General features: G+C 35.0%; 1 protein-coding gene, 1 long non-coding RNA gene and 1 other non-coding gene across 3 annotated transcripts; 2 read left to right on the forward strand and 1 right to left on the reverse strand.

The window, feature by feature from the left end:
• Nucleotides 1-792: 792 nt before the first annotated feature.
• Nucleotides 793-901, reverse strand: LOC142547896 (small nucleolar RNA R71). The gene has a single exon (XR_012820792.1). It is a non-coding gene; the product is annotated as a small nucleolar RNA R71 (small nucleolar RNA).
• A 3,172-nt stretch (nucleotides 902-4,073) lies between these two features.
• Nucleotides 4,074-6,722, forward strand: LOC142547810 (uncharacterized). The gene is made up of 4 exons (XR_012820738.1): nucleotides 4,074-4,506; nucleotides 5,182-5,232; nucleotides 5,585-5,660; nucleotides 6,517-6,722. It is a non-coding gene; the product is annotated as an uncharacterized LOC142547810 (long non-coding RNA).
• A 2,891-nt stretch (nucleotides 6,723-9,613) lies between these two features.
• Nucleotides 9,614-13,631, forward strand: LOC142547809 (uncharacterized). Its single transcript, XM_075656277.1, has 12 exons — nucleotides 9,614-9,641; nucleotides 9,945-10,050; nucleotides 10,144-10,236; nucleotides 10,329-10,445; nucleotides 10,530-11,003; nucleotides 11,074-11,328; nucleotides 11,412-11,656; nucleotides 11,742-11,945; nucleotides 12,032-12,131; nucleotides 12,221-12,477; nucleotides 12,586-12,672; nucleotides 13,397-13,631. The coding sequence occupies exons 2-10, from the start codon at nucleotides 10,048-10,050 to the stop codon at nucleotides 12,236-12,238; spliced, it is 1,509 nt and encodes a 502-aa protein (XP_075512392.1). The 5' UTR covers nucleotides 9,614-9,641; nucleotides 9,945-10,047; the 3' UTR covers nucleotides 12,239-12,477; nucleotides 12,586-12,672; nucleotides 13,397-13,631.

Consider the following 13,631-nt stretch of genomic DNA (forward strand, 5'->3'; position numbering starts at 1 on the left):
AAATTTGAACAATTAAAAATTACCAATTAAAGATTCAAACAACTAAAAGAAAAAATAAATAAAAAGACATTGTAATGGACTTGTAATTACCTTAGCTTCCTCGTGGATACGATATTCGAACTCACCGAATTATACTACTTGTGGAAAACCTGCTCTTAGGAGTGCAACAATCAAAGTCGCAACAAGGTTTTGGCGCCGTTGCTGGGGAAGTATAATTTAATTTCAAGTCTATTTAATTTTGTTTATAGTTTATTTTTCTTTATTTAAATTTTTATTGCTTTTGTGTGTTTTTATTCTTTTGCATTTGCATGAGCATTTGGTCACGTACACTTAGTGGTCGACTCATTCGAAATAACCCTTTATTTTTACAAAACATGGCGGAAGAACCCATCCAAGAAAATGAAGATGAAATTCAATCTCAACATGATCATGATAGACGAAGAACACTTAGAGATCACATGAATCCTACACGTACTAGTGCACCTTCATGTCTAGTTTTTCCCCCTGATGCATCTCATTTCAATTTTAAGCCTGGTATTATCCAACTTTTACCCAATTTTCATGGCTTAGATTCTGAAAATCCATACATGCATTTACGAGAGTTTGAAGAAGTGTGCAACACATATAATGATCTAAATTGTAGCATGAACACCATTCGACTTAAGCTTTTTCCTTTTTCTTTAAAAGATAAAGCTAAAACTTGGCTACAAAATCTTAGATCGGGATCCATTCGAACTTGGGATGAATTGCAACAATAATTTTTGAAAAAGTTTTTTCCATCTCATAGAACAAATTCTTTCAAAAAGCAAATCATCACTTTCACTCAAAAACAAGGAGAAACTTTTTATCAGTGTTGGGATAGATACAAAGAATTGCTTAATCTTTGTCCACATCATGGTTTTGAAATTTGGAGAGTTGTTTCTCAATTTTATGAAGGCTTAACACCTAAAGATAGGCAAATGGTTGAATTTATGTGTAATGGAACATTTGAAGATAAAGATGCAAATGAGGCAATTGAGTATCTCGATTCATTAGCTGAAAATGCTCAAAATTGGGACACTATAGGTACAATCGAACCATCAAACAAGATTCAATCTCCTACATCTGGTGGAGGTATGTACACTCTCAAAGATGAACATGATCTTCAAGCTAGATTTACCTCTTTGGCAAGAAAAGTTGAGGCACTTGAATTGAAAAAGAATGGTCAATTAAAATCTGTTCAAAAAATTGTGTGTCACATCTGTGATACAAGTGATCATTTTACAAAAGATTGTCTCACTTTGCCCTCTTTTAAAGAATGTCTCCATGAACAAGCCAATGTTTTGAACAATTTTAAAAGGCCAAATTTTGAACCATTTTCTCAAAATTACAATCCAGGTTAGTGAAATCATCCAAATTTTAGTTGGAGGAATGATAATGCTGCACAATTTTCACAACCACATTTCCAAAATCAACAAAATTTTCAAAATTATGCACCTTATGTTCCTCCACCTAAAAGAAATTTGGAAGATACATTGAATTCTTTCATTGCAAAGCAAGAGTCTATAAATACTCAAACTGCTCAAACCATGACAGATTTGAAAGATACTCTTGATAAATTTGCATCTGCACTTAATGTTCATGAAAAAGGATAAATTTCCTTCACAACCTCTGCCTAATCCCAAGGATCATCATTCACAAACTGGAACTTCTGGAACTCAATCGATGGATCAGGTAAAATCTGTTATTACCCTTCGAAGTGGTAAGGTTGTGGAAAAATCCATTCTTGAACCTTGTGAAGATGATGATAAATCAACTCCAAAGGGTAAGGAAGTGGAACCCATAACTTGCGAAGAGGAGGTTCAACAGACAGTGTCACCATCATTCCCTCATGCATTGAAAAAAACAAAAAAATCAAATTTGAATTCTGATATATATGATATTTTTAAACAAGTAAAAGTTAATATTCCTTTATTAGATGCAATAAAACAGGTACCATCATATGCCAAATTTTTGAAAGACTTGTGCACTGTGAAAAGAAAATTGAATGTGAAAAAGAAAGCATTTTTAGCCGAACAAATAAGTGCACATTCAAAATAATAATACTTTGAAATACAAAGACCCTGGTTGTCCTACTATTTCATGTATTATTGGAGAACGAAAGATTAAAAAAGCCTTGCTTGATCTTGGAGCTAGTGTGAATTTACTTCCATATTCAGTTTATCAAGAACTCAATCTAGGCGAGTTAAAATCTACTTCGGTAACACTTTTACTTGCCGATAGATCTGTTAAAGTGCCAAGAGGTATGGTAGAAGAAGTATTGGTCCAAGTTGATAAATTTGTATATCCTGTCGATTTCATAGTTTTAGATACACAACCTATCGAAGCTTGTAATGCAATTCCTGTAATTCTGGATCGTCCATTTTTAGCAACTTCTAATGCCCTTATAAATTGCAGGAATGGAACAATGAAGTTGTCATTTGGTAACATGACATTGGAGCTCAATGTTTTTAATCTTTGTAAGCAACCACATGATAAAGGAGATGAAAGTGAAGATGAAAATCTTATTGAAACTCTTGTGGAAGAAAACATTCAAGATGGGAGTACTCGTGATCAATTAGATATTTGTTCAATTGAAACTGTTAAAGAAAATATTGAAATTGATCTTGATGATTTTATCAGGTATCACTCGTTACCAGGATCAGAGAAAGAATTTGATGCAAAATATGAGAACAAAGACGAACCACCCATATTGGAGTTAAAACCCTTGCAAGAAGAATTGAAGTATGCATTTCTTGGAGAAGATGAAACATATCCGGTGGTAATTTCTTCCAAACTAGAAAGTGATCAAGAAGGTAAATTAGTTGATATGCTTAAAAGACATAAAAATGCAATTGGTTGGACACTAAAAGATCTCAAGGGCATTAATCCACTAATTTGCACACACAAAATTCATTTAGAAGAAAATGTTAAAACATCTCAACAACCACAAAGGAGATTAAATCCACACATGAAAGATGTTGTGAAAACTAAAGTTCTCAAACTACTTGATGTTGGGATTATCTACCCTATTTCTGATAGTAAGTGGGTAAGCCCAACACATGTAGTTCCAAAAAAATCTGGCATCACAGTGATAAAAAATGAAAAAGGTGAATTGTTAACAAGTCGAGTCCCATCTAGTTGGCGGATGTGTATTGATTATAGAAAATTAAATGACGCCACTAGAAAAGATCATTTTCCATTACCATTTTTGGATCAAATTTTAGAAAGAATAGCAGGTCATCCATACTACTATTTTCTTGATGGATATTCAGGTTATTATCAAATTCCCATTGCACTCGAAGATCAAGATAAAACTACATTCACATGTCCTTTTGGAACATTTGCATTTAGAAGGATGCCATTTGGATTATGCCACTACAAGAAAATCTTAATTCAACAACACATCAAAGACAACAGTTTTTTATAAAAACCGTTGTGCTTTGTCTTTTAACAACGGTTTCAAGAGAAACCGTTGTCGTAGGCTCAAAAAACTCGCTCATAGACAACAGTTTCTAAGAAACTGTTGTCATTGATATGTCTACGACAACGGTTTTTAAAAACCGTTGTCTATTAGCGTGTTTTTTTTGGGCTACGACAACGGTTTTTAATAACCATTGTCTATTAACTTGTTTTTTTTGGGCTACGACAACGGTTTTTAAAAACCGTTGTCTATTAGCGTGTTTTTTTGGGCTACGACAACGGTTTTTAATAACCGTTGTCTATTAGCTTGTTTTTTGGGCTACGACAACGGTTTTTAAAAACCGTTGTCTATTGGCTTGTTTTTTTTGGCAACCGTTAACCTTTTTTTTGTTGGCCTACGACAACGGTTTTTAAAACCGTTGTCTATTATTGTGTTTTTTTTGGGCTACGACAACGGTTTTTAAAAACCGTTGTCTTTCAGCTGGTTTTATTAGAGCTACGACAACAGTTTTTTAAAACGTTGTCTTTTCTTAGGGTTTTATTTGGTTAACGACAACGGGTTTACAAAAACCGTTGTGGTAGAATTTTTTTAAAAAAATTTGAAGTGTTATATACACTTGCAATAAAAGGGAGAAGAAAAAGAAAGAAAACCCAAACCCATTCCCGCGCTACGTCGCCCTCTTCCCCCCAAAATCCCAAGCCGACGCCGCCGCTTCTCAACGCCAAGGAAAAACGGCCGACCACCGTGCGATCTAGCCATCAAATTTGCGACCTTGGTTCGCCAAGAAGACACCATTATCTTTTATCTGATCGAGAGAGCTACCCATTGCAACACGCAGCAAAGAAAGCGAACACAGTCTGATCGAGAGAGCTACCCATTGCTTTACCTTTCCCTTTCACAAAGCATAAAAGCGAACACAGTCTTTTGAGACGCTGCCCTCTTCCACCTCCGTCGGCAGTGGCGCTTCGAAACTCCTGCTTGTTGTCAAAAATCTCTCCGCCGTAATCGCGGAGTCCAAGCAGCCCATTCTTAAAGGCATTAATCTTACGGTTCACGAAGGCGAGGTACCTAATTTAAGTTTTTCCCCCCTTGTGTGGTATACAAAATGATGTCGATATGATTTATTCCATTTTGCTGCATATGTATTTTTTCCACCCAATTTTATGCAATTATGATAAACAGTTAAGTGGGGGCTAAGTTGGACGGGTATAGATGTTAAGTGGGCAAGATGAGAGTTTGATAACGAAATGTAATTTATCTTTTCACAATTCTGCTGTGTAATCTTGAAGATCACAATATTATATACCGTTTTATGGATATTATGCGGGAAGACATTGACATTTTTGTTGCATTCAAATCGGCTTTATGAAGTTAATTTGTGTTCCACGTTGATGTATTGCATCTGTTGGAAGGATTCGAGTTGAATATTTTTGTAATCACATGACCACTTTTATATTGCAGCGTAGGTGTTCGAGAATTTGCTTAAACTAGGTTTTTTTTCCTTGCAAATTTTTGGCAAAACCTTTTTTTTGTTGATATTTTCTTTTTTCGATAAAGCATGTATATTTTTAGTGAGACGAATTAATAATGATGGTTGAGAGGGAAACTAAAACTATATATATATCTTTTATTGAACAAAAGTAAATATTGAGACAAATAAAGGTTTTACTCTAATTCTAGTTGTAAGCCCATAGTTTTTCAGTTTCTTTGACTCCTAATTTCGTTGTTGGATATGAAAGGTTCATGCTGTGATGGGAAAGAATGGATCTGGGAAGAGTACATTCGCAAAGGTCGGTGCCTTTTTCGTGGTTTTTTGTGATTTCAATATTGTAGTTTCAGACGCATATAAAGAATGAGTCGAGAATGTTATATTTCTTGTCGAGCTCAAGTTTTAATTGCTTTATTTTATTGGGCTGAATTGAGCTCATACAAGCTGATTATATGAATTTTGGGTTAAGAACAAGTTTGAGTTATTCTCATTGAATATAAATCCTTCAAGCTTGTACTTTAGCTAGTCTGAGCAAGCTTCTTTGATGCGGATTTGAGCGGTAATTCCTTTGTTATGGTTGTTTTTCAAGTGTAGTTGTGTCACGTGATGGGCCTGATATGAATTTTTCATTCTTTATGTGCACAAAATTGAAGGTGACAGTGGGGTAGGAAATTTGCTTACTTTCAAGTTTACAGTCGGTAAAAAAGCTGCGGCGGCGGTTTCTTGCAGGTATGTTTCTGCATATTTACGAAATAAATTAATGTCATTTTTGATAAAGCCATCGCCACAAAAATACAACGAATGAAGCTATGTAACACGAGCATTGTTGATAGATTCATCACAACATTGATGTCTAATTTTGTTGTTTACAACTCTTTTGAACACCAACTTAATAGTGTTTGTACAATTGTTTTGAAGGATTTGACTCATTGATGGGTGGTTAGTGGTACGTATAATGGACAAAGATTGGATGTCAAAGAACAGGTTGTCACATGAATATGAGGTTGGGGTGGAGTATTTCTTGCAGTTTGCATCGCGAAACGCTAACAATCCGAATGCAATGTCTTGCCCATGTGCAAAATGTGGTAATCTAAAGACGAAAGATATTGTCACTATAAGGGCTCATTTGTGTTATAATGGTATAGATTTAACATATCATACATGGATTTGTCATGGCGAAAGATCTAAGTTCGGGAACTCAATGAATGATAGTGATCGATTAGGGCAAGATGAACGCAAATATTTTACCAAGGAACCTATAAGTATGGTACATGGTGCATATGATAGTTATGATAAGAATCCAAACCAATTCCATAAGCTACTTGAAGATGCCGAGAAACCTTTATATCCTGGATGTGTTAAATTTACAAAGTTATATGCACTTGTGATATTATATAACTTGAAGGCAAAATATAGTTGCAGTGATAAAATTTTCACTGATTTACTTGGTTTGTTTGGGCAAATGCTTCCAGATGACAATGAATTGCCTTTATCTTTGTATGATGCAAAGAAAAGCTTATGTGCTTTAGGGATGGATTATGTGAAAATTCATGCTTGTCCTAATGATTGTCTCTTATACCGGAAGGAGTATGAGGATTTTACCAGTTGCCCTATTTGCGGGATGTCAAGGTGGAAGTTGGGTAAAAATTCTACGATAAATGGAGGAGTTCCTGCAAAGGTCCTTTGGTACTTCCCACCTATTCCCAGATTTCAAAGATGGTTTCAGCAGAAGATGATATCTAAGGAATTAACTTGGCATGCTGATAAAAGAATTCGTGATGGATACTTGCGTCATCCGGCTGATGCACCCTCTTGGAAAGTAGTGGATCACAACTGGCCAAATTTTTCTTCTGAGCCAAGAAATCTAAGATTGGCCATATTAGCAGACGGCATGAATCCACATAGTTCGATGAGTTCTGCATATAGTTGTTGGCCAATTGTGATGATCACTTACAACCTTCCTCCAAGTTTGTGTATGAAGAGAAAATTTATGATGCTCACTTTGTTGATTTCTGGTCCCAAACAACCGGGAAATGATATTGATGTCTACTTAGCACCTCTAATTGACGAATTAAAATTTTTATGGGATAATGGTGTTGATACATATGATGCATATCGAAAAGAAATATTCTCGCTTAGAGCTGTGTTACTATGGACGATCAATGATTTTCCTGTATATGGGAACATGTCAGGTTGTATTGTGAAAGGATATCATGCATGTCCAATATGTGGTGAAGAAACATATTCGACAAGGTTGAAGCATAGTAGAAAAATTGTGTATACAGGCCATAGAAGGTTTCTTCCTACAAGTCATCCGTATCGAAGGCAAAAGAAAGCATTTAATGGGAACCAAGAGTTTAAACTCGCACCAAAACCATTAACTGGGCATGAAGTTTTAGAAAGAGTTGAAAGAATTAACTATCGTCTGGGAAAAATGAGTGGGAAGCTTCAGTTGAAGGTAGGTGATGAGAAATCATGTTGGAAAAAGAAATCTATATTCTTTGAACTTGAGTATTGGAAACATCTACATGTTCGACATGTTCTTGATGTGATGCATATTGAAAAAAATGTTTGTGAAAGTCTCATCGGTACGTTACTTGACATTCCAGGAAAAACGAAGGATGGAGTTGCAGCAAGACTAGATCTCATGGAGATGAATTTGAGGACTGATTTGATACCAAAGATGGGGGAGAAAAGAACGTATTTGCCAGCAGCCTGTTATACTCTAAGCAAGTCTGAGAAAAGAAAATTTTGCAATTCTCTGTTTGGAATAAAGGTCCCTACGGGTTACTCATCTAATATTAAAAACCTCGTGTCGATGAAGGACTTGAAACTTGTTGGCCTTAAGTCACACGACTATCACACTTTGATGCAACAATTGCTTCCAGTGGCCATACGTGGTGTCCTACCTAAACATGTTAGAGATACTATCACTCGCTTGTGTGGGTTCTTCAATGTGTTATACAATAAAGTGATAGATGTCTCAAAGTTGGATGAGATACAAAGAGAGATTGTGATGATATTGTGTTTACTGGAGAAATATTTCCCCCCATCTTTTTTTGATATAATGATTCATTTAACCGTTCATCTTGTACGCGAAATAAAATTGTGTGGACCGGTTTGGTTTAGGCATATGTATCCATTTGAAAGATTCATGAAGATATTGAAAGGCTATGTGCAAAATCGCAATCGGCCTGAAGGGTGTATAGCCGAACGTTATATTGCTGAAGAGGCTGTGGAATTTTGCTCGAACTACATGTCTAGTGTAGATACAATTGGTATCCCATCAATGCATCGGAGAGTACAACTCACTAAGCCTCTGTCTGGTTCAGTAATGCACTACACTAGTGATGATGAGTTGAATCAAGCACATCGTTATCTACTGGAAAATGATGTTGACGTTAAGCCTTATATCGAGTAATTTCTTTGACTTAGTAATACTTTCTTGCTATTCTTTTACATTCAATTGTTTAACTTATCCTTAATCATTTCATCAGGGAACACATGACATTTTTGGATGCAAAATTTTCCCATAAAGCAAAGTCCAAAAGGTGGTTACAAGATGAGCATAACCGAACCTTTATTAACTGGTTACGTGATACTGTAAGTTTTCTAAATATCAATATCATGGAGTTTTTTAAAACTTAGGGTTAAATTTTAGCACTTTGTGAAATATAGGTTGCAAGTGCAGTTGGCAATTCCACTCGTGAAATTTCAGAAAGATTGAAGTGAGTAGCGCGCGGACCTAGCAAACAAGTGTTAAAGTACTCTAGTTATTTGATTGATGGGGTCAATTATCATACAAAAGAGCGAGATGATGTACGAGTTGTGCAAAATTCCGGAGTAAGCTTAGTCGCAACGACAATGCAAGTTGCTAGTGCAAAGGATAAAAATCCAGTTGTGTCAGACATGATTTTTTATGGAGTTATTCAAGAAATATGGGAACTTGATTACCAAATGTTTCAAATTCCAATGTTTGAATGTAATTGGGTTGAGAATATTAACGGTATTAAAGTTGATGATCTTGGTTTCACGTTGGTAAACCTGAAGAGAATTGGATTCAAGTCTGACTCTTTTATCTTGGGCAGTCAAGCAAAGCAGGTGTTTTACATTGAAGATCCTCAAGATCCTGCATGGCATGTTGTACTTGCAAGTCCCACAAGAGAGTATATTCACTACATGAATGGTGATGAATTGGAGAATGATGTATCCCACTATCAATGTTTTACACGAGGGTTTATATCAATGGATGTTGATGGAATAGATGAAAATGAACCTCCATGCATTCGTGAAGATTGTGATGGGTATTGGATTGACAATAATTAAGTGCAATGCTAAATGACTTGAACCAGCATGATAGGTTACATTCATTTACTGTTCTGCATATTACATTTTCATGTAGAAAGAAAAATAAAGAACTGAGTACTAATTTTTTTATGACATGCATTGCATAATGCATTTTTCTGATTGCCTAACAAATTGTAAATGCTTGCAGGATGTCAAAGAACGAGAAGCCTAAACAGAATACTGCATATTCTGCCAATGACAATAGTTGTGGGGGCAAAACAGTTTTGGAATCTACAGAGACGGAAACAACAAAATCATGTAGAGGTCGTACACGTTTGGATAGGCTTGTTAGGCAAAGGGTTCATGGAATCAGAAAGGATGTGAGGTTCAATAAATTGGGACAGCCAGTTGGAGAATTTGCAGGTGAGATGCAAAGTTATATTGGAGTTCTTGTTCGAGAAAAGGTAAAGATAAGTTATCAGACTTGGAAAATGGTTCCAAATGATGTCAAAGATTTAATATGGGAATCAGTTAATGTAAGTTATAATGTTTTGACTATTTTAATTGTTTTTCATATGGTTATGATATGTTTAATGTTATGGGTTAATATGACTTCTACAGCTGACGTACAATGTTGATCAAAGCTGGAAGAAGGGATGTCTGAACTCTGCAAATAACAAGTGGCGACAGTTTAAAGCTTTTTCTCACTCAAAAGTTCATTCTTAGCAAGCGGGATAACACTGAGGATTTGAAAGAACCACCTACTGGGTTTGGTATTACACGAGATGATTGGAGTTCATTTGTAATCAGTCGCTTGTCTGATGACTTCATGGTAAGATTCTTAATTTGTTATTTTCAAATTAGTAGACCATAACAAATTATTTCTATTGACATATGATATATGTGGGCAATTTTCAATTACTAGAAATTGCGTGATGAACAAAAGAAGAGAAGAAAGCAAAACATAAACCCCCATCGTATGTCTCGCAAAGGATATGCACGTTTCGCCGACGAAATAGTAAGTATGAGAAACTGAGTTAATTCGAAAAGTTTACTAAGTCCATGCTATGTGATTTTTAAATTTGTTGATAACATACATATTGTTTGTAGGCAGATGAGTTATGTGACGATGATGATATAAATCGAGCAATTATGTGGAAGAAAGGACGGGTCAATAAGAAGGGTCAATATGAAGGCGATGAGTTGAAATCGGCAATAGAAAAGATTGTAAGCAAACAATACATGAAAATGAATAATTTTTATTCATTATAACTGATTTTAGTAATTATCTTGTTCTTTTGTGCATGACAGGATGGTTATGTGCAACAAAAAATCGAGGGTACGTTGCAATATGAAGAGGGAAAAAATGATATCCTTACGAAAGCACTGGATTCATATGAACATTCTGGTCGTGTGAGAGATGTTGGAGGTTATATCACTCCAAGCATCTACTTTAATATTGGTAGAGTATGGAAGAGTCCTTTTGGTGATGACCATATATTTCTTAATCAAACAAAGGAGTTGATGGAGGCGAAGATATTAATCTCAAAACAAGATGCACGAATCACAGAACAAAATGCACGCATATCAGATCAAGATGCACGCATACAGAGACTTGAAGAAATGTTCAAAAAGGGTGCAAGCAACTTTGACATTGAAGAAAAAGGTAGTTGCTCAGTAAAGTTGCATCCCATGAGTGACGATAAAATCAAAAAGGGTGCAAGAAACTATGCAACTTCGCATGATGATGACGTGAAAACTTTGAGCAATGCTGAGTTTCTACAGGTATCTGATTATTGCAATTGTCCATGACTATGATTTGTATCAATTTATAACATGATTATTTGTCTTCTAGGGCAAGCCGGTTGCATTGGCATTGGAATCTAGGACCAACATTGTTGCCTACGGTACAATTGTCCATGTCAATGCGGATGATAAATTATTTCATGGTGTTCCATCACCCATTACTTGCATGCACGTATCCATTGATAATGCTGTGGACAAATTAGCACATTTTCCATTTCCAATTCCAAACGAATGTGATACTGTTGGTGATGCTGTTGGAACACATGTAGCTTGGCCAGCACACTTCGTAGTAATTCAAGATGAGGTAAATGTCAATTTATATTTAAATTTAAAGTATCATAAATAATTCAATATTGCAGCTAACATATGTACATTTGCAATGTTTAGAAGCTTCAAAAGAAGAAAAATGTCGACCACAGAAATAAGATTGGTTTGTCTTCAAGTGTGCCAAGATCTTTACATCTTTTGTATTGTTATTGTAAACGTGCTCTAACCGATGAACAAAATTTATCACTGCTTTTTGATCATGATTTATTTGACGAGAGTTACGAACTACTTCTGCACCTTGAAGACATCATTCCTTTCTATAGTTTGGATCCAATATCTGCCAATTGTATAGTTGTGTACATGTGGTAAGTCTTCTTCTTTTGTTTGTTGACCACTTAAGCTGTATAAACTTAATTTATCATATTCACATTATTCTGTTGGAAATTGTAGGCATCTGTATAAAAAGATGAAAAAAGACAACAAGGCTGACAAGTTTAGATTTGTCAATCCACACACGATCCCATACATGCCATATGTATCCAAACTTGACAGAAACGGTAAAATCGAACACTTGAATGAAAGAGCAAGTGTTTTGGCCGAAAGACTAAGTGTTGCATCAACAAATCAACTAGTTTTAGTGCCACATAATATTGGGTGAGTCAAAATTACAATATCAAATTTAATTTATTTTCTTGACATTTTATAGAATTGTATGCACTAATTATGTGTTCTGTGCATAGTTATCATTGGATTCTCACTGTCATCGATCCTTACAAGGAGATGGTTTATTTGTTGGATTCACTTAGTCATCGAAACCGTTACGATGACTGGAAATATGTGGTGGATATATAAGTTAATATTTTGTTTTTATGTCAAATTTAATTCAGTGAATAAAACACTCATATGTTGACTGTTAATGATGTATGCAGGAGTGTAAGATTGTTTAATTCAAATAAGGAAAGGAAAGGGAAAAAACAAGCTATATGAGAAGTAGTAAAGGTATGCATGTGTACTTGTCATTAATTAACGTTTATTTCAATTTGTGTATCAATCACTAACAATTTTTTTTTTAAATTAGGGTCCACGACAACCAGATTCGAAACAATGTGGTTTTTATGTTATGAGATTTATGAGAGAAATGATTGAAAAAAATGCTACCAGTGAGAAGAACTCGATATCTTCAATTGTAATATTCGACATATTCTCAATATTCAAAAATAATTGTGTATTTCTCATTTTTCGATGTCTTTATTGATTGTTTTTTTACTAATATTAACATTGTGTTTGTTCACAGTTCATGAAAACTGAGTATTCCAAGGAAGAGATTGATGAAGTGCAATCCGAGTGGGCGGAATGCATACAAGACTATATTTATGAATAGGTATGCAAAGTATTGATGAAGTGCTTTGTGTTACAATGAACCAAATCAATCATTTTTCTATTTTCTTCAATAATGCATGGTATAGTATTTCCAACTGAATAAGTGCTTTGTAAAGTGCTTTGTGTTACAATGAATAAGTGCTTTGTGTTCCATTTCTGTGTCTATTCATGTTGATTTGTTCCAAATATTCAAATGCATTGTATAGTATCTCCAACTGCACATGGACCTATATATAAAACATTGGAAAATTAATCTTGATTGACAGCGGACCTGAAATCTAGAGAATGAAACTTGATTCGTAGCGATATTATTTGTGTTTTGATTTTTGCCAGCCTACTTTCTCATCATAAGAATGGAACTGGAGACTGAGCAAATGCCTCAGAGTTTTAGGAATTTTATTTCTTTCAATCAAGTCCCTGAAAAATATGATTTACTTCAATATATAAATTCCTTAGAACTTAAATGTTATTTGTTTGTGAATTGATGTTATGACTTTCTTTCGAGTATATAAATGTTGTTTGTGTTGGATGGAAATTTTTGGGATGTCCTACTTATGGGGAGGTCATGCCGAAATTTCTATTTTCCTCAGTATATATTAGTTATGACTTTATTTTCGTCTCTATGCACCATTTGTGTTAGTTGTGTTTCCAATGCATGTCTTGCTTGCAATCTCATCTCTTACATGGGTTTTTAATGGGCTTTCTATGTGTGGAATATATGGCAGGGATGAAATGGCAGGGGAAGGTTTTGATGCATAAATGTTGATGAGGTTTGAGGAGATCGAGACCGATGATGACAAAAGATTGCAGTATCCGTATTTTCTGTTTGGAAAATTTTGATATTGTGGGACTCTACTGCCACATTGCCATGTTGATGACGAACATGTATCAAGGTCAATTGCAATACTAAATTCAAATTTGTAAAATTTTTGTTTATCGTTGGCATATTTTGGATGATGG

This window comes from Primulina tabacum, chromosome 5, assembly GCF_025594145.1.
Source record: "Primulina tabacum isolate GXHZ01 chromosome 5, ASM2559414v2, whole genome shotgun sequence".
NCBI lineage: Eukaryota > Viridiplantae > Streptophyta > Magnoliopsida > Lamiales > Gesneriaceae > Primulina > Primulina tabacum.